Source organism: Cydia strobilella, chromosome 24 (assembly GCF_947568885.1).
Source record: "Cydia strobilella chromosome 24, ilCydStro3.1, whole genome shotgun sequence".
In the NCBI taxonomy this organism is placed as follows: domain Eukaryota; kingdom Metazoa; phylum Arthropoda; class Insecta; order Lepidoptera; family Tortricidae; genus Cydia; species Cydia strobilella.
This window is the reverse complement of record NC_086064.1, coordinates 4,418,828-4,440,171: the sequence shown is the minus strand read 5'-3', so window position 1 is coordinate 4,440,171 and position 21,344 is coordinate 4,418,828. Positions and strand designations below refer to the sequence as shown.

General features: G+C 43.0%; 2 protein-coding genes and 1 non-coding gene across 3 annotated transcripts in view; 1 reads left to right on the top strand and 2 right to left on the bottom strand.

Annotated features, from left to right (window-relative positions):
- LOC134752111 (interleukin enhancer-binding factor 2 homolog) overlaps positions 1 to 21,344 on the bottom strand; it is a 141,756-nt gene that overhangs the window by 81,953 nt on the left and 38,459 nt on the right. The window lies entirely within an intron of this gene.
- LOC134752189 (poly [ADP-ribose] polymerase tankyrase) overlaps positions 1 to 21,344 on the top strand; it is a 32,230-nt gene that overhangs the window by 9,988 nt on the left and 898 nt on the right. Inside the window, exons 6-23 of the mRNA XM_063687801.1 lie at positions 929 to 1,037; positions 3,138 to 3,229; positions 4,241 to 4,423; positions 6,335 to 6,458; positions 7,277 to 7,414; positions 8,097 to 8,250; positions 9,448 to 9,516; positions 10,054 to 10,219; positions 10,945 to 11,090; positions 11,627 to 11,700; positions 13,507 to 13,739; positions 14,345 to 14,554; positions 15,959 to 16,071; positions 17,466 to 17,629; positions 18,121 to 18,278; positions 19,177 to 19,339; positions 19,906 to 20,032; positions 20,511 to 20,667. Coding sequence (XP_063543871.1) covers positions 929 to 1,037; positions 3,138 to 3,229; positions 4,241 to 4,423; positions 6,335 to 6,458; positions 7,277 to 7,414; positions 8,097 to 8,250; positions 9,448 to 9,516; positions 10,054 to 10,219; positions 10,945 to 11,090; positions 11,627 to 11,700; positions 13,507 to 13,739; positions 14,345 to 14,554; positions 15,959 to 16,071; positions 17,466 to 17,629; positions 18,121 to 18,278; positions 19,177 to 19,339; positions 19,906 to 20,032; positions 20,511 to 20,667 — 2,580 coding nt within the window. The remainder of the gene's footprint in view (positions 1 to 928; positions 1,038 to 3,137; positions 3,230 to 4,240; positions 4,424 to 6,334; positions 6,459 to 7,276; positions 7,415 to 8,096; positions 8,251 to 9,447; positions 9,517 to 10,053; positions 10,220 to 10,944; positions 11,091 to 11,626; positions 11,701 to 13,506; positions 13,740 to 14,344; positions 14,555 to 15,958; positions 16,072 to 17,465; positions 17,630 to 18,120; positions 18,279 to 19,176; positions 19,340 to 19,905; positions 20,033 to 20,510; positions 20,668 to 21,344) is intronic.
- LOC134752535 (U5 spliceosomal RNA) lies at positions 12,909 to 13,024 on the bottom strand. Its single transcript, XR_010128757.1, has one exon. It is a non-coding gene; the product is annotated as a U5 spliceosomal RNA (small nuclear RNA).

The following is a 21,344-nucleotide window of genomic DNA, read 5'->3' as shown; positions in this document are numbered from 1 at the left end:
GTCAACGCCATCTATACGACTGTAGGCCAAAACTAGTAGCGCCCTCTGAACGAGAATCAAATTTTCTTGATTTTCGAGGCACGTTTTTTCCTTGGACTGTATCCATTGAGATAATGAAACATCGATAAATCTGTTATCGATAAGTAATAGATTAATATTTAAAAGATGTAACTTCTACTTGCTGTAGGTAAGTTACCGAGAAATTTCAAGAATGCAAATCAATTACAAAGCGGTACATAATTTCTTTATTGCATTTATTTAGTATTTAAAAATTAAAACGTAAACATGTAGTATACCGTGCCAAAAGAATAGAAAACTACCAATATATCAAAAAGAGAAGAAGATATCGAACGTGTTGTGTATCGCGATAACTAGCTTCTTATAACATGTTATAAATGGGGTCCCTTTGTTTGACATAATTATTGAAAGTCATAATGTAATGATTGTCATATTATCATTAGTCATAATTCTGAAACCGTTAACTTTTCAGGATTTTCCTCGGGTTATCCTATAGATAGGTTAGGTTAGGTTTGTTTTATGGCAATCCTGAAAAGTTACGCGTTTCTGAGAAAAACCAAATTCTATAAAAAGGGACCTTATTGTCGATGGCGCTTACGCCATTATAAACGATGCTCCGATATAAATACAATGCCGCGCGACGCTGTGCGGCGTAAGCGCCATCGACAATAAGGTCCCTTTTCTTAGAAAATGCCCCATATGACAATCATTACATTATGACTTTCAATAATTATGTCAAACAATAGAGACCCGTTATAAATATCTATAACGTTAAGGTAACATCGATAACAGACATGTCGATATTTCATTTTGTCAATCACTTTATTTTGCCACAAAGACTATGTCTGGCTCACTACTGAATAGACTAGGAGGCCTTACAGTATTGATATCTATTGTGCATTGTTTTCAGGTGTGTTCGCTCCTACTCAGTGAAGGCGCGGACCCTACGCTACTGAACTGCCACGGCAAGTCTGCATTAGATGTAGCACCCACCAGAGAACTGCAGGAGAGGCTAGCGTGTGAGTATTTAAACTTGAACAATCATAGTCAGTGCCGGCCCGAGTCCTTGATCAGGGTAGAGCGAAATTGGGTTTTGGCGCCCTTCGTTGAAGCTTCTTACCTAAAAGCAAAGATAGATATAACTCCGTAATAGATGGATACAGTCTAAGGAAAAAACGTGCCTCGAAAATCACGAAAATTTGATTCTCGATCAGATGGCGCCACTAGTTTTGGCCTACACTCGTATAGAGGGCGTTGACTGTTTCGTTTGTTATTTATAATTTTAACGCATACCAGTGAAAGAACATGGGTCAAAATCATATAAAAATAATTAATGCAAATAAAAAAATCATTTATCCATATTTAAATACATTTTATCGTATTTTTATAAATATTTATTTTTAGTTTTAAAGTGTGTCGACAGATGGCAGTGAATTTACTGGGGTTACAAAATTTACTATGACAGTACCGCTCTAGTATAAGTTACTCTATGCCTAAAAGCAAAACGAACCGTATTTTGGGCCCGCGTCATACTCGCTTATTTTAAAACTTTTTTTTTCTCATTTGCCATTTTGGCGCCCCCCTTGCCATCTGGCGCCTAGAGCGGCCGCTCCACTCGCTCTACCCTAGATCCGGCCCTGATCATAGTCATCATCTTCCTCGCATCCCGGCATTTTTTGCCACGGCTCATGGGAGCCTGGGGTCCGCTTGACAACTAATCCTAAGAATTGACGTAGGCACTAGTTTTTACGAGAGCGACTGCCATCTGTCCTTCCAACCCAGAGGGGGAACTAGGCCTTGTTAGGATTAGTCCGGTTTCCTCGCGATGTTTTCCTTCACCGAAAAGCGACTGGTCAAATCAAATGATATTTCATACATGTTCCGAAAAACTTATTGGTACGAGCCGGGATTTGAACCCGCGACCTCCGGATTGAAAGTCGTACGCTCTTACCGCTAGCCCACCAGCGCTCAAACTTAAACATCATAGTAATAATCTCTTATAATTAAAACAGTCTAACAAAGCACCCAACGTCCACAATACAAAAAAAAACAACCCTCATATGCATGATTTCTTCTTTTTGCCTGAAATTAATATATGTGTTACATAATTGTTTACTGATTCTGGGTAAAAAAAACATTGATTTTCACAGCTAAATCAGTGTTAGAATTTCGATAGGGTAAATCATAATTTATGTAAATAAACAATTATTGGTAAAAGATATATGATAAATCATAGTACCATTAGATATTTACACTATTTTTAATATACCTATAATAAAGATTTTAAATATAAAATAATTGCAAACCCCAAAAAAAACCGCCTAAATTACATACTAAAAATCATCAATTTTTCCAAATTTTCCCAATTATCCGCCATTTCGTCTTAAAGCATATGTTTTTTTTTTAACTAAAATACTGCGCAAATTTAAATAAAACAACGAAAAGTGTATTAATTTACGATCAAAATAATTCGGTTTCTTTTTTAGGGTTCCGTACCCAGAGGGTAAAAACGGGACCCTATTACTAAGACTCCGCTGTCCGTCTGTCTGTCTGTCCGTCTGTCACCAGGCTGTATCTCATGAACCGTGATAGCATAGAAAAATATAAGAAAAGAAAGAGTGGTAACTCTATACATCAGTTTTCTTACCAAGACGCGCCTTATTTCGTAGTCGACATCTAGCGTCGAGTAGCGGAACTCACAGTACTGCTACTCGACAATAGCAATAGATGTAGCGGCAAACAAAAAATCTAATGCTCAACGATTTTTCGGAACTAGTTTCATTTCAACTCTTACGGTTACTCTGGTTATAATATTAGCTGAAAATCGTTGAGCATAAGACCTTTTTGTTCGCCGCTACATCTACTGTCGAGTAGCAGTACTGAGAGTTCCGCTACTTGACGCTAGATGTTGACTACGAAATAAAGCGCGAAAGCTGATGTATGGAGTTACCACTTTCTTTACTTATATTTCTCTATGGTGATAGCTAGACAGTTGAAATTTTCACAGATGATGTATTCTGTTGCCGCTATAACAACAAATACTAAAAACAAAATGAAATGAATATATAAGTGGGGCTCCTATACAACAAACGTGATTTTTTGTTGTTTTTTTTTTTCAGTTGAGTACAGAGGGCACTGCTTGCTAGAAGCGTGTCGTTTAGCAGAGCCGGCCAGAGTCAAAAAACAGTTGTCATCACTCAACAATCAACCTGTAAGTGTTTTACAAACTTTTTTATACAACATCTCTGTTTCCTATCACTGTTCGGAAATAAGTTGCGTGTATAAGCGCCACTTGCACCATCCCACTAACCCGGGGTTAACCGGTTGGGCCCGGGGGTAGGCAGAGACCACGGATTTCCACTTGCTCCGATCCTGACAAACCTCTTTCGCTTCCTTCACTTTCATAACATTGCTCATACACGTTCGCCGGTTTAGGGTGCTCTTGACCTGGCCTTTCTTCTGGATTTCCCCGATCTGATCAGAGAAAGTCCGCCTAGGTCTACCCCTTCCAACTCCCGCTTCTACTTCTCCCTCATACACTCTCTTTGTTAGCCTTCTTTCACTTAGTGCCAGTTGCACCATTTCATTTCATTTCATTTATTCGTTGCAACCATGGTATTACAGATGTTCTTAAAATAATGTGAGTACAATCATGGACCCTACTAGGGCGTAGCAACATTTAATATCTATTTATTTCTAAGGTAGTCTTACCATCCGCACTTGACAGACTGATCAACGTCACCCGGAGCGCCGCAGCGGTTTACTATGAAACTTTCCATACAATAAAATTTAGCGAACTCTTTAACGATGACAAACAGTTTGGTGCAACCGACCCTTATTCTTTCCAGACTATAGAAAAATCTTCCAGTATCGGAACTCTCAGTACTGCTACTCGACAGTAGATGGAGCGACAAACAAAAAGTCTAATGCTCAACGATTTTCAGCTAATATCATAACCAGAGTAACCGTAGGAGTTGAAACTAGAGTTCCGGTTATTCTGGTTATAATATTAGCTGAAAATCGTTGAGCATAAGACTTTTTGTTTGCCACTACATCTATTGTCGAGTAGCAGTACTGAGAGTTCCGCTACTTGACGCTAGATGTCGACTACGAAATAAGGCGCGTTTTGGTAAGAAAACTAATGTATGGAGTTACCACTCTTTTTTACTTATATTTCTCTATGTTCTAGACATAAAATGATAAAGTACGTGATAATTTGCAGATAAACCCAGAGAGTTCGTCATCGAGCCCGGGCGCGGGCGCGGGCGCGGGTGCGGGTGCGGGGTCGGCGGCGGGGGGCTCCGCGCCCTGCTCGGCGGAGGCGCTGGCCAACTTCCAGCACCTCGCCAGCGGCGACCGCCCGCTGCACGCCGCCGCCGCCAGCGTCTACCCCAAGCGGAAACAGGTCATTCTCTAACAAAACGATTCAATAACTGAAACCCATCGAGCAACACCGGCTTCCGACGCGTCGGAAGGGAATCATTTATCATATTTAAATACATTTTATCGTATTTTTATACATCTTCATTTTTAGTTTTAAAGTATGTACAACCAAAGAGGATATAATAAGATAGAGCGGTACTGTCATGTAAATTTTGTAACCACTTTAAATTCACTGCCATCTATCGACATACTTTAAAACTAAAAATGAAGATTTATAAAAATACGTTAGAATGTATTTAAATATGGATAAATGATTTTTTTATTTACATTAATTATTTTTATATGATTTTGACCCATGTTATTTCACTGATATGAGTAAAAATTGTTAAATACCAAACGAAACCCTCAGCGCCCTCTATACGAGAGTAGGCCAAAGGTAGTGGCGTCATCTGATCGAGAATCAAATTTTCGTGTTTTTTTATTTTATTCCACGACGGTGGCAAACAAGCATACGGCCCGCCTGATGGTATTTGGTAAGCAGTCACCATAGCCTATGGACGAGCAATACCAGAGATATTACAATGCTTGTTGCCGACCCTTTAAAAACCTTTTTCATACTTACATAATTGATTTAATACAGATAGAAACTACAAAATACCAAAAAAAACATAAACTTCCGTACTAATTTACTACTCGTATAACCCGCTAGATGTCTCTGTTACATCCACACAATTTTGTACATCGCGGTGTTAAGATTTTTCTGCGAAACATGGCGCGGCGCCATCGATGAAATAAAAGCGTAGATCGAGGGTACAGGTTCCCATCAGATATAGAAGTTCAATAACAATGGAAGATAAGAAGTTAATCGATGAAGCCCTTCCTAGACGGAGTAGACGGTCGCCGACATGACATCGACAAGCTAGTGTAGTGATGGATCAAGTCGACCTAGACCCCGATTTACACCCAAACCGGGTTTGGCCAAAATGGCCAAATCGAATTAACTTCTATAGTTATTAGGGTTCCGTACCCAAAGGGTAAGAACGGGACCCTATTACTGAGACTCCGCTGTCCGTCTGTCTGTCACCAGGCTGTATCTCATGAACCGTGATAGCTAGACAGTTGAAATTTTCACAGATGATGTATTTCTGTTGCCGCTATAACAACAAATACTAAAAACATAATAATATAAATACTTAAATGGGGCTCCCATACAACAAACGTGATTTTTTTGCTGTTTTTTTCCGTAATAGTACGGCACCCTTCGTGCGCGAGTCCAACTCGCACTTGGCCGGTTTTTAATTTAAGTATCAGTAGTTCAAACCGCATCGTGTAGGCCGTGTATTAGTCGCTTGTTTTTGAGTCGACCAAATCGATTTGTCAATTTTACGATGACCAATGTTCGAACTTCGATCCTTAGGGTGGTATTCCACCCGTCCAACTTCGCGGTCCGATGTGCATTTGCTTAATGAGAGAGTGAGACGCAATGCACACCGAACCAAGAAACCGGACAGGCGGAAGCGGAACACTACTCTTATATAGACTTCTGATTTGACAGTATGGGCCATTAAAAAAGTTTTATTCGCCATTTTTATTTGGAAAACTTTGAATCGTTGCTAGTATACTTAATCAGAACTCAGGATTTTGTTATTGCTATTCCATTATTGCACGCAGGCTTAGCGGGAACTATAGAAAAAGCGTTTTCCCTAGGGAGTTATGAAGTTTCTAGTGTTATAATTAATAGTTTTTTGTCATTATACTTCATTTTTACATCGCAAGTGTGATGAAAAGCATTGTGTTGTAACTCGGGGCGTAATAATATTGCAATCTCGTCGATAAATCGCTCCGGCAAGCCGTCGCGATTTAGCTATACTCTCGTTTGCCATATTTGACTTACGCCCCATGTTGCACAATGTACTATTTGTAATTTTTACAGGTGATGGAGTTGTTAATAAGAAAGGGCGCCCGAGTTAACGAGAAGAATAAGGAGGGACAGACGCCGCTACACATAGCCACAGAGCATTCGCACCTAGACGCTATGGACCTTTTGTTGCGGCACGGTAAGGGTCTCTACACGCCACCCACGCAACAACAGGTGGAGATGTTAATAAGGAGGGACAGACGCCGCTACACATAGCCACAGAGCATTCGCACCTAGACGCTATGGACCTTTTGTTGCGGCACGGTAAGGGTCTCTACACGCCACCCACGCAACAACAGGTGGAGATGTTAATTAGGAGGGACAGACGCCGCTACACATAGCCACAGAGCATTCGCACCTAGACGCTATGGACCTTTTGTTGCGGCACGGTAAGGCATCGCATCCATTATAGGGTATTACACTGTATTTATAATAAATTATTTCACACCATGCATGAAATAAAACATCAGATAATTATTAGAAAAACATAGATAGCAGTTATTTTTAGACACAATTTCTGTTTTACCAATCAGATTGAAGTACAAAAAGTAGGTGAGTTGACCGTGACGTTTCATATAAATTCCATGTTAGCAAATCGTTTTGACAGTTCTAAAAAAGAAACTGTTTTGACTAGTAGGAGAATACGCTATTGCGTTGTTTAGTTTTACATATAATTTCATGATAATATGTATGTTAGTTTTAAGGTATTACGGGCGAATATTTACCTAAATAAATAAAGATATTCATTCATATAACCGCTGTAATTGTTAGATAGTGGAATTATTTTAAAAGTGAAGCCTGGCCAGTAATATATGATCATTGTCAAGGGGGCGCTGTTCATTCTCATGTATAGGGTGACAGTTCAGTATAGTATGAAAAAATTAGTCCCGGTGAAATTCCGCAACATGGCGCATGATTCCTGGTCAGGCTTTATAGTTATTAGATGTTGTCGTGCAGGTGCTAAGGTGAACGCGATGGACGGGCGCGGCATGAGCGCGCTGTCTGTGGCGGCGCGCGCGGACGCGGCGGCGGCGTGCCGGCTGCTGCTGGCTTGCGGTGCGCACGCGCAGGAACCCAGCTATCCCGCGCCCATGGGTGAGCCTCTTATACTCTGTCTCGTTCAATTATATGCTGAACAGTTTTTTCACCATCCTTACATAAACTACCTATCACTCATATAAATAATTATTACTATAACGATCGTAATATTATTTTCATCACTATTGCTCGAAAAAGATCTTATTTCATGCAGGTGTACTAAAGGACAAAGGCCTATATTGTTCCCGCGTGAGTTGTGGATTCTGAAAAAAAAAAGGTATAACTCACTCGTGAGTTATACCTTTTTATAATTATGTCACTAATTCATAAGAACCAAGTAGGTATAAATGAGTTTTACTTTGAAAATACTGACGTTTACAAATTATTATTTTTTGTTTATGCTTTAGAATATTTAATTTGGTTAATTTAATAGGCGTTTCAAATATTTTTACACAGTTTTAAAATGTGGCTGAATGCCGATGGGTCTGTGCCTCCGATGCCTAAACTGCCAAAAAATTTCAAAATGGCGGACGAATGTTTGAATTGTCATTGTATTTAAGAATGATTTCGCTTAATATTTAGTTTTTCTTCGCAAGTGTGATGAAAAACATTGTAACTCCGGGCGTAAGAATATTGTTACTCGAGTCTAATTCACTCCAGCCTGCGACTGTCGTGAATATATTAGACTCTCGTACAATATTTCACTTACCCCCCACGTTGCACAATGTACCATTTCCAGACGCATGTGCGAACGCGGCGGCCCTACGTCTGCTAGAAGCGGCTCGGACAGGCGACGTGGAAGCGGCGCGAGCGGCTCTAGACGCGCGCCCTAGATTGGTCAACTGCAGAGACGTCGACGGCCGCCACTCCACCCCGCTACACTTCGCGGCCGGGTGCGTATGCGTACACACAGACAGATACATATCTACTAAAGGCAACCCCTACAGAGAGATAATCAAGCCATACCAGGCGTGACTCACTCCGCGATTTCGTCGCGCCGCTACAAGTACATGCGGCCGCCCCCAGTTCTGAGGTCTAGCCATAGTAATTGCCGCGCGCTACGGGACGGACGCCTGTTCGCGCATGCGCCGCCTAGGGGTCATATCTGTCGTAATAGACGCGTTTTGTTAGAGAGTGAATCTTCTGTACCTAGTACTATTATTTATTCTTAGGCCATACATGTAAAAAAAAAAAATCCATATCTCAACTTTGTCACGTAATATTATTTTAATGAAAAGTCTATTTTGAAAGAAAGAAGGAAAGAAAAGAAAGAAAGAAAATACATTTTCTCAAAAATGGACGGCAAAGTCGACGTTGCCGGTTAAAAAGTAGGTCGCGAAGTGCGTAGTTTATGGTCAGTCAAAAATTAAAAAGTTAAAAACATTGCAGTCTCGATTTCGGGACTGCAATGTTGCATACAAATTCCATTATTTGTCGAGTTGCAAACTTTTTAAAAGTTGAAGTGACCATATCAAATGAAGGCATAGGTCCATTAAACAGCCAAACAGATGATCAGCACTTATTATTATAATGTTGGTTCAGCAGAAAAATACACTACCATTTTTAATATAAAAAAAACGGCGGCAAAGCAAATCTTTTTACTTTTTTCTGTGAAAATATATACATAAGAACGTTGCTTCTGTAAAATATTTCTATTATATTTGCATTTATTGCGCCATTTTTGAGAAAAGGACTATATATGACTCGGCTGGAAGGCTACTTGCTGGCTTCGGATTCAATTAAACAGACTCCCAAGGTCGTCCGTTTAAAACGAATCCTCAGCCAGCAAGTAGCTACTTCCGAGCCTCGACAATAATGTACTATTATTGTATAACCTCATTTTGTATTTTGCAACAAAACTCATTCTAAATTCCGGAATAGATTTGTTTTGTTCATCTTAGGGAGATGTCTGATACTGTGGATTTTGTTAGGGTCGGTTGCACCAAACCGTCTAGCTGTCACCGTTAATGCGTTCGCTAATTTTTATTGTGTGGGAAGTTTCATAGATCTCTGCTGCGTGACGTTGATCAGTCTGTTAAATGTGGTCGGTGCAACTGGCCCTTAATCAATTAATATATGTCTCCTTGCAGGTACAATAGGTTACCACTTGCTCAACTACTATTACAAAGAGGCGCCGATGTCCACGCGAAAGACAAAGGGTGAGTGTTCAAGAATGTTCAAAAAGTCGTAAAAGGACCGAAGGAAGGAGGAAGGAGGTCGTATATGTTCTCGTGATGATAAATAAATACTATAAGACGTTATAACATATGTGGCTTGTGTTGTGGGTACTTAGACAACACAAGCCACAATTTAATTTTTTAATTTAATTTAATTTTTATTCATAGACCAACTGAGATCATTGTTGTTAGTACACATAAAGCTTAAATATATGGTTAGTATTATACACTATATAAAGAATGTCAATAAACTTAATAATAAATTAATTAATAAAAAATTTAAAAGAAGTGAAATTAAATTAAACAAAATACAATAAAAACAAAATTCAAACACAATGCAATTTGGATGATGTTCTTAGGGATTGTGGTTGTAAAAACGACATTTTGACATCACTGAGAACATGTTACTCGTTTTTTGCCCTTCAAAGCTGAGTACTGAAGGTTTAATCTATCCCGAAACCAAATGCTTATAACAGTGCCATCTAGCGGACAAAAAATAAACTAAAACATCTATTTTAGCGGCCTCGTCCCCCTCCACAACGCGTGTTCATATGGCCACTACGAAGTGACCGAGCTACTAGTGTCGTGCGGCGCCGGAGTGAACGCGGCGGATCTGTGGCGGTTCACGCCGCTACACGAAGCGGCGGCTAAGGGCAAGGCGGATATCGTGCGGCTGCTGCTCAAGGTATCACTTCTACTTGCAACTTTACAGTACTTAGCGCTCAATGATATGAATTTGAACACTTGTCATATCACCATTGCCATAGAGTATCTTATACTAGAGCGGTACTGTCATAGTAAATTTTGTAACCCCAGTAAATTCACTGCCATCTGTCGACACACTTTAAAACTAAAAATAAAGATTTATAAAAATACGATAAAATGTATTTAAATATGGATAAATGATTTTTTTATTTGCATTAATTATTTTTATGATTTTGACCCATGTTCTTTCACTGATATGCGCTAAAATTGTTAAATAACAAACGAAACCGTCAACGCCATCTATACGACAGTAGGCCAAAGCTAGTAGCGCCCTCTGAACGAGAATCATTTTTTTTTTTTTTCGAGGCACGTTTTTTCCTTAGACTATCCATCTATTACGGAGTTATATCTATCTTTGCCATTGCTTACGATTAAACAGACAGCGGCTAGTATTTTGTTGTAATAAGAGTTTTAGAAATATACATTAAATGTTATCATTGGCGCTCGGCTATTATTACTCGTAGTTTTTTATATCTTCGATTCGATCGACCACTAGCGCCATCTAGTGATCTCATATTTCGTTTACCTATATTAGGTAAACGTAATACGGGTGCGTACATTATGCGGTAACTTTTGTCTGTCAAAAATTGTGGTTCACCACAAGCACAACATCAACACAAACGTTTCATTGCGTTTCTATTGCAGCACGGCGCGGATCCGACCCGACGGAATCGAGACGGACTGACTCCCTTACAACTAGTTCGGAGCGGAGACTCCGACACGGCCGACGCGCTGCGCGGCGACGCGGCGCTGCTCGACGCGGCCAAGCGCGGCGAGCTGGCCCGAGCTAGGTGTGTGGTCTAGGGTTGGATGGTCAGATGGCAGTCGCTTTCGAAAAAACTAGTGCCTACGTCAATTCTTGGGATTAGTTGTCAAAGCGGACCCCAGGCTCCCATGAGCCGTGGCAGAAATGCCGGGATATCGCGAGGAAGAAAAACTACTACTACTAGCGACATCTAGTATAAAATTGTAAAAACGCCTTGATTCAACATTTAAGGTTGGTACGTATTCCACCTTGGTCCAATGTGCATTGCGTCTCACTTTCTCACTAAGCAAAACGTGAGACGCAAATACACATTGGACAGGTCCTAATATACGGATCGATGTTGCATAGAGAACGGCGAGTTACAGAAACCAATGAAAAAAAATCGTGCTATTGTACTAAATATGAATTTTAAAATGTGCCATTTTCAACCAAAAGGGTACTTATTGTCGCTTGTCAGTAAGGCGCTTTTTCCATATAGCTTCAATTAGAAATCAACCTTATCGACAAGCTACAATGTGGTACCTTTTGGTTGAAAACGTCACAAATAGTGTCTTTTTACAGGAAATTAATAACGCCACAGAACGTGAATTGTAGAGACGCTCACGGGAGGAATTCCACACCACTACACCTTGCCGGTAAGTTTTAGGCTATTCATAATAGTTTGGCCATGGAATTGTCTCATTTCAAACATAGACGGTGGTCTTTGTATTACGCTGGTACTAGCACCCAAAAGAAAGTGATCAGTATAGCTTTTAGGGTTCAAAGGGTAAAAACGGGACCCTATTACTAAGACTCCGCTGTCCGTCTGTCTGTCACCAGGCTGTATCTCATGAACCGTGATAGCTAAATAGCTAGCCTTTTGCGTAATGGTACGGAATCCTTCGTGTGATTTTGTTCTTACTTTTTGATAATTTGGGTTTGCCAGACTGATTCTACCTTCAGTCAATGCAAATGTCTCCACAAAAGACAGGGCGAAAAATCAAAAGGAAGAAATTATCTCATTATCCTTTTTTGGAAGTCGATGTTAATAAAATATACCTAACAATAAAATCAATTAATCATCGTTTTAGTTTTAACCTTTTGACCGCCAAAGACGGTAAATCACGTCGTCGACATTTTGTGCCACTCACGCCGCCGACGTCATTTGCCGTCCAAACTTAATTTATCAAAGACTCTTTAATAAATAACTATATTTCTTTGTTTGTATTTGCATTATTTTATTTTGCCCTTCTACTTTATTGTATAACTTTATTACAATTCAACTATGAATAGAAGGTTAAAAAAAACAACTATGTTATATTACGACTTACCCAGTAAATAGCATAGCTAGCCACGCCAAAAACGGCACTTGACGTCGCCTAGTGATGTGACCGAGTCATGGAGGAATAATATTATTATATGAAAGTAACAATCTCCTAATAGAAATCGTTTCGCGCAGTTCCGACAAACACGCTAGCGCCATCAATAATAGATATGGCTTAATCCCATACATTTTGTAATAGAAGTTGTTTTTGCTAAAATAACTGCTATTTGTGCTGTTACGGTACTTGTTTTCGTGCTTTTTTTTGAGTGATTGAGTGATTTGAGTGGAAGTTACAAGTACATTTTGACATTTAAATACGTTATTTAAAGGTTTTTAGTAGAGCTAAAAGCCAGAATTATCTAATATTATATTGTAAAACACCTGTGTAGTGGTTCTTCTAATCTAAGTATGTCAAAAACGAAATCAGTGAAAATATCGATATCCTGTTTTGTAATCACTATTGTTCTCTAAGGTTTTATTTTGCTTCATTGCGGTGTCACGTCGAGTTACGTCAATGCTTGGCGTTCAAAAGGTTAAAAGGCCCCGCTTGCGCAGGGCATCAAAAAATATCTATAGACTCATTTGAGTGTTCCCCTCCACGGAAATCTTTAGTAAAAGGCGAAAGATTTATTCGTTTTGAAGGGAAACCAGAGTACAGAGAAATTGCGTACCGCGCCACCCCATATTTCACAGAAAAATCTTAACACCGCGAAGTAGGAATTTTCGTGTACGTAACAGCGACATCTAGCGGGTTATTCAGTAACTAAAATCGACTTGCCTTGTCACATTTTTTCAATCCACAGTCATGTGACGTGAATATAATTTCTTGCTTTCGGGAATGGTTTCGTAAAGTTTCTCAGTATGATCATATTCTATTCAATATGGCTAGGGGTTGAAAAAGAACCACCTGTAAATCTATATGTGCCATTCTCAACCAAAAGGTATTAAGGACTTATTGTCGGTTGTCAATAAGGCGCTATTTCCATATAGTTTCAATTTGAAATCAACCTTATCGACAAGCGACAATGTGGTACCTTTTGGTTGAAAACGTCACATGAAGTTGATGTAAACTTTAACTTACCCTTTGATATGCCTCACTATCATAAATTCAGGTTCTCATGCCTACCTTTCCTTCCAGCCGGCTACAACAACCTAGAAGTCGCCGAGGCGCTCCTGGAGGCCGGCGCGGCAGTCTCAGCGCGCGACAAGGGCGGCCTAGTACCACTCCATAACGCCGCCTCCTATGGACACTTGGAGTTGGCTGCGCTGTTGCTGCGGGCCGGCACGCCGCCGAATGCCGCCGATAGATGGGGCTTTACTCCTTTACACGAGGCAGCGCATAAAGCGCGCACGCAGCTGTGTGCGTTACTGGTGAGTATCTATTTAATTTATAGGTCAGAAACGCGCATGTGACAACCTTAAAATAGGATATCCATAGACTACGAAGACCGCTTAGCGTTGCTTTTTAGTCTCCATAGGCTACGGTGGCCAAAATCGAGAAAAAACTGTCCAGAAACGGAATTTAGCAAGAAGCAAGTACCAGGAACTCATAAGTTACGAGAAGGTGTCATTGACGCTGAGGTACAGCTCGAGGCCGGCGCGGGTGTATCAGAACAACAACACAAAATACACAACGCTGCCTCATACGGACACATACCTTGGGTTCCGAATCACGCTCACAACGCTTACGCCGCCCGTAGATGGGGCTTTACACCGTTACACGTTTCATTTGCTAATTGCAATTTTATTCAAAAACTACTAATTTTTCAAAGGTGTTTGAAAAAGGCATTCAGGAAGGGCAGGCTACTGTGATCCTTCTGAAAACACGATAGTGTTTGAAAACACCGTGTTTGCTCAAATTAAACATTGGACCAAAATGTTTCGATGTCGGTTAGTTAGTTAAGTATCCCCTTTATTCGTAATACCTTGCGCACTGCACTCGCAACTTAACTTCTCAAATGTAACTTTGTTAACAGCTGGCCCACGGCGCCGACCCGTACCTCAAGAACCAAGAAGGCCAAACGGCTCTAGACCTGGCCGGGGCCGAGGACGTCCGCTCCCTCCTGCAGGACGCCATGACGTCCGCCACGCGCGCGCCGCCCGCCGCGCCGCCCGCCGCGCCGCTGCCGCCGCCGCAGCTGCCCGTGCTGCTACCTAGCGGCGACACAGTGCCTCTACCGCTGCCGGTACGTCCGCTCCCTCCTGCAGGACGCCATGACGTCCGCCACGCGCGCGCCGCCCGCCGCGCCGCCCGCCGCGCCGCTGCCGCCGCCGCAGCTGCCCGTGCTGCTACCTAGCGGCGACACAGTGCCTCTACCGCTGCCGGTACGTCCGCTCCCTCCTGCAGGACGCCATGACGTCCGCCACGCGCGCGCCGCCCGCCGCGCCGCCCGCCGCGCCGCTGCCGCCGCCGCAGCTGCCCGTGCTGCTACCTAGCGGCGACACAGTGCCTCTACCGCTGCCGGTACGTCCGCTTCCTCCTGCAGGACGCCATGACGTCCGCCACGCGCGCGCCGCCCGCCGCGCCGCCCGCCGCGCCGCTGCCGCCGCCGCAGCTGCCCGTGCTGCTACCCAGCGGGGACACAGTGCCTCTACCGCTGCCGGTACGTCCGCTCCCTCCTGCAGGACGCCATGACGTCCGCCACGCGCGCGCCGCCCGCCGCGCCGCCCGCCGCGCCGCTGCCGCCGCCGCAGCTGCCCGTGCTGCTACCCAGCGGGGACACAGTGCCTCTACCGCTGCCGGTACGTCCGCTCCCTCCTGCAGGACGCCATGACGTCCGCCACGCGCGCGCCGCCCGCCGCGCCGCCCGCCGCGCCGCTGCCGCCGCCGCAGCTGCCCGTGCTGCTACCCAGCGGGGACACAGTGCCTCTACCGCTGCCGGTACGTCCGCTCCCTCCTGCAGGACGCCATGACGTCCGCCACGCGCGCGCCGCCCGCCGCGCCGCCCGCCGCGCCGCTGCCGCCGCCGCAGCTGCCCGTGCTGCTACCTAGCGGCGACACAGTGCCTCTACCGCTGCCGGTACGTCCGCTTCCTCCTGCAGGACGCCATGACGTCCGCCACGCGCGCGCCGCCCGCCGCGCCGCCCGCCGCGCCGCTGCCGCCGCCGCAGCTGCCCGTGCTGCTACCCAGCGGGGACACAGTGCCTCTACCACTGCCGGTACGTCCGCTCCCTCCTGCAGGACGCCATGACGTCCGCCACGCGCGCGCCGCCCGCCGCGCCGCTGCCGCCGCCGCAGCTGCCCGTGCTGCTGCCGAGTGGGAATACCGTGCCGCTGCCTCTACCTGTACCTTAGGGTGTTATACCACCTGTCCAATTTTATTGTCCAATGTGCATTGCGTCTCACTCTCTCGTTAATCAAAATGGGAAACGCAAATACACCTTGGACCAAGATATTGGATAGATGGAACACCATTCTTAGATATGTCTAATATTTCGCTCATGACGCAGAACCGTACCTTAAAATCCAAGAAAGCCTGACCACGCATTTGCTCTTCGGCAGTTTTCTCAGGGATTGGGGCATACCTTATATTTTTAGAAAGCAGTATTGCAACTAAAATATTTTCTTCTAATCATTTTGCTCTGTGCAGGTGGTGCCGAGCAATTACTGGGCGGAGGGTTCCCGAGGCAGTTTAGAGGACGCGGCGGGACGACCTGCCTCGGCCCTCTCCACGTCGGAATCTTTACAAACTTTCCTGTCGAGGTATACATACAGAATTGTATGCTAATAGCAAGAAAAAAAATTGGAGACTTTTCACCTGCATATGGCTTTCAATGCCCAAGTGTCATTATCGAATGTGCTGTTATTCCAATTTCAACCTTGTAAATTAGAGTATATGGTGGCTATTTGTATGCATGTTTTGTTACTTGCTATTATTTATATTTAATTATTTTAAAATGGGTCGCTCAAGTATTATTAAGTCGCTCGCGCGTCGCGTTATTATTAGTAAGTAGTTGTTAATACGTGAGTGACCCATTTTAAAATAATGTAATATGTTTGGGTCTCACGGGAGTTTTATAATTAAAATTGCTATTATTTGTTACTAGCGATAGCGGTAAACGTAAGAGAACAATGCCATTGTTCTCAAGATAATCTATCAAGTGCTAAACGGTCAGCTTAAAAAGTTTCAACATGTTAAAAGCATTAATAAAATCATAAAGTAACTTATACTAGAGCGGTACTGTCATAGTAAATATTGTAACCCCAGTAAATTCACTGCCATCTGTCGACACACTTTAAAACTAAAAATGAAGATTTATAAAAATACGATAGAATGTATTTAAATATAGATAAATGATTTTTTTTATTTGCATTAATTATTTTTATGATTTTGACCCATGTTCTTTCACTGATATGCGTTAAAATTGTTAAATAACAAACGAAACCGTCAACGCCCTCTATACGAGTGTAGGCCAAAACTAGTGGCGCCCTCTGATCGAGAATCAAATTTTCGTGATTTTCGAGGCACGTTTTTTCCTTAGACTGTATCCATCTATTACGGAGTTATATCTATCTTTGATAAAATGTACCCAAATCGTATAGTATATTATATTGGCCACAGAAAGGACTCCCGTTTTCCAGAACTTTTTTTACAGTGACAACAGTTTTACGCTTCATCACTACATAGTATAAAACAAAGTCGCTTCCGCCGTCTGTCTGTCCCTATGTATGCTTAGATCTTTAAAACGGGTCTCTTGTTTCCCATATAGTTTTAAGTCATAAAGTATTGTTTGTCCAAATTTTCGTTAGTCATAATTTGGTTTTTCTCAGAAACGCGTAACTTTTCAGGATTGCCATAAAACAAACCTAACCTAACCTATCTATAGGAATTATAGGATAACCTGAGGAAAATCCTGAAAAGTTAACGGTTTCAGAATTATGACTTAGTAATGATAATATGACAATCATTACATTATGACTTTTAATAATTATGTCAAACAAAGGGACCCCTTTTTAAAACTACGCAACGGATTTTATGCGGTTTTTAATAGATAGAGTGATTCAAAAGGAAGGTTTTATATGTATAATACATCAGAATTGCACCCGTGCGAAGCCGGGGCGGGTCGCTAGTCTACAATAATAAAAACTTGTTTCAGTATCGGGCTAGAGCAGCTAGCACCAGTATTAGAACGAGAGCAGATAACAGTAGATATCTTATCAGAGATGTGTCACGAAGATCTCAGAGCCGTGGGCGTCGCGGCCTACGGGCACCGACATCGACTGCTAAAGGCGGCGCGGCAGTCTGCGCAGGCGGCGTCAGGTGAGAACACTAGCTTATATTTATCACTAATATTGTCTTCGGTTACCGCGATAGTTACTCATGAAATAAAACTATGAAAAAGGCATATCGCGCATATAACCTTACCCACCACCGTTACCACGAAACTCCAACGCTGTAAAGGGTTCGAAATGTCGGGATGTATTATAAATTCAATATACGCGATATAATCCGTTTTCCTAGTTTTATTTTATACTTATCACTGTTAAAAATGTAACAGAAAAGTAGGAGCTATCTTGAATTTTCGCATTTTTGTTCCCATCGTGTTGAAAATCCTTACTTGGCTCCCAAATGACCTTAATATGAATGTTCAATAATTTCACGGTTTAGACTCACTTGTTTTACTCACTCGCGCGACATGTTTCGGAGAGGCTAGGTCTCCTTTCTCAAGCACTAATAGTGCGAGCAGCGTTCACGACTTCACGACAACCGTATATTGCGTACTGAATTTTTAAATATTTTTCTCTTTTTAGAATGGTACGGCGGCACAACGCTTGTCGACGTGACGCCGACGTCGAGCGACGAGTGCGGCGAGAGCGAGCACGCGATAGTCGAGAGGGAGATGCAAGCATCCGTGCGGGAGCACAGAGACCAGGCGGGCGGGAACTACACACACTATAATGTAGTTAGGGTATGTACCACTCAAATGTGACGTTATCTACTAAAACCGGCCAAGCGCGAGTCGGACTCGCACATCGAGGGTTCCGTACTTTTTAGTATTTGTTATTATAGCGGCAACAAAAATACATCATCTGTGAAAATTTCAACTGTCTAGCTATCACGATTCATGAGATACAGCCTGGTGACAGATAGACGGACAGCGGAGTCTTAGTGATGGGGTCCCGTTTTTACCCTTTGGGTATGGAACCCTAATAGGGATTATTTTGTTCTCAACTCGTTTAACGCTACACGCCACACCTATCTAGTGCGGCGCATCACCGTGAACCTTATCAGGATGCGCGAAGGTTGATATTGGGCTGTTTTGTTAAAGCTCAACACGGTGTCTCCACTCGGATTGTGAGCGTCAATAGGCTACGGTAACCACTTACCTACTATAAGGCGGGCATTATGTTTGTATCGCCAACTTCTTAAGATTGGATTCTTAAGAGTCCCCGGCAAGCTCGGTTCTCCATACAAACGTAGTTACGCTCTCATTTTAAAACGACTAGCTCGATTGCTCTGAAACTTTGTACTTACAATAGGATAAGGTATATCTATGTCTGTAATTAGTTTATGTAGCTTCAGATACAATAGTAAAAAAATACAGCGAATTGAAGGGTTTCATACAAAATTTGTTTTTGCTCTATTTCGTTTTTTTGTATGTACTAGAGCTGTATAAACTAATTACAGACATAGATATACCCCATGTCATTGTATGTGCAAAGTTTCATTACAATCCAACACGTAGTTTTAAAATGAGAACGAAACTCCGTTTGTATTGGAAGGTGAAATTCGGCCGAGGTTGCCAGGGACTCTTAAACGCCCTCAAGTTATCTATCGTAATGAATATACTATTGTAATCTTTTCAGATACAAAAGATAGTGAACGGCCGTCTATGGGAGCGCTACCAGCACCGGCGGCGGGAGGTGTCCGCGGAAGCAGGTGGCGCTAACGAGCGCATGCTGTTCCACGGCTCGCCCTTTATCAACGCCATCGTGCAAAAGGGCTTCGACGAGAGACACGCCTACATCGGTGAGTACAAACTACTCGTAGTAATAAGATGAGCAAGTCGACGCCATCTTGAATTTTTGTATTTTCTGTCCGATCGTATTGAAAATCGACGCGACAGTAGGTGGGGTCAGGTTAGAACACTAGTTTACTAGATCACCGAGGCAGAATGCGGATATACTATCAGAAGTATGACGATACGAGATGAAAAGTGGGCGCCATTTTGAATTTATGCGTTTTTAGCCGGATCGTATTTTAAAAGCTTGAAGGTGATATTCCACTTGCGAAGAGAGCTCACACGAAAATTAATAATTTCATATAATGGTTTATGAAACGCATAGGGAGCATGCATGAACTGTAGGGGGCAGCACCTGCTTTAACGTGAAGTGTCAATGTCAAGTTTAAGTTTCCGATTTATGCAACAAGATGGCAGATCCTCCAACGCGCTCGGTCCCTATTCTACGCGTTTCTTCAGCCATTCGTTTTACAAGTTACAGGTTATTTTACAGACTTTTCGATCCTAAATCTATTTTTTTATATATATCTATATATTTTTTATCAATTTTTTTTTATCAACCTTTTTTTTTCAGGTGGCATGTTCGGCGCAGGCATATACTTCGCGGAGCATTCTTCCAAGAGTAACCAGTACGTGTACGGTTTTGGCGGTGGTTCCGGGTGCCCCGCGCACAAGGACCGCAGCTGTTACCTGTGTCACAGGTATTATACCTAGTATTTTTACCTGGTATTTTTATTATCTAAATTTATTTTGTATTAAGCAGTGAGCGTCTGCAATTATGCTATTAAGCTTAGAAATAAATTAAAATTATTTATAATGTAGTATGGGGTATGGGGTAGCGCATCGTTACTGGTGAATTTCCAATCTGACTTGGAACTCCGGTAGCCGTTTAAGAAGTGTAATACTCTTACGGTAGATGTCGCTAGGGTGCCTCCCTAAGGCGCATATGGTGGAAATATTCGCTGTCCTCGAGTGAGGTCTCGGTAGCTCAGTTGGCAGAGCATGGACTAGTCAAAGTGATCCCGAGTTCGAACCTCGCCCGAGACAGTGAATTTTTCCACTTTTTAACCGACTTCAATTTCATAGAAGGAGGAGGTTCTGTATTCGGTTGTGGCTATGTGTTTTTTTTTTATTTATTCTCTCCTTTGACATAACATAACACTTATTCCATATTCGCAGACATCTCCTCCTCTGCCGCGTGACGCTCGGACGCGCGTTCCAGCTGTCAGCGGCGCTGAAGATGGCGCACGCGCCGCCCGGACACCACGCCGTGTCGGGCCGCCCCACGCAGGGCGGGCTCTGCTACCCCGAGCACGTCGTGTATCGGGGGGAACAGGTATATATACGTTCCAGCTGTCAGCGGCGCTGAAGATGGCGCACGCGCCGCCCGGACACCACGCCGTGTCGGGCCGCCCCACGCAGGGCGGGCTCTGCTACCCCGAGCACGTCGTGTATCGGGGGGAACAGGTATATATACGTTCCAGCTGTCAGCGGCGCTGAAGATGGCGCACGCGCCGCCCGGACACCACGCCGTGTCGGGCCGCCCCACGCAGGGCGGGCTCTGCTACCCCGAGCACGTCGTGTATCGGGGGGAACAGGTATATATACGTAACAAGTATTTTGGAATAGGCATAGACTAATAACACTAGACGCACAATCCCCTTGTTGAGCGCGTAACCAAACCGCTGCTTATTTTCATAGTCGACATCTAGCGTCAAGTAGTGGATTTATCAGTAACTTGACACTACATGTGTCGGGACAAACGAAAAGTGTATTGCTCAACAATTTACAACTAATATTACAAGCGGAAATAGTTGAAAATAGAGTTCCGGTTAATCCGGTTATTATATTAGTTGAACATTGGTGAGTAATGCTCAGAGAGGAGACTTCGTTTGTCGCGACATCTAGTATCAAGTAGCAGTACTGATAAATCCGCTACTTGTCGCTAGATGTCGACTACGAAATAAAGCGGCGTTTTGGATACGCGCTCATCAAGGGAATTGGCGGTGTAGT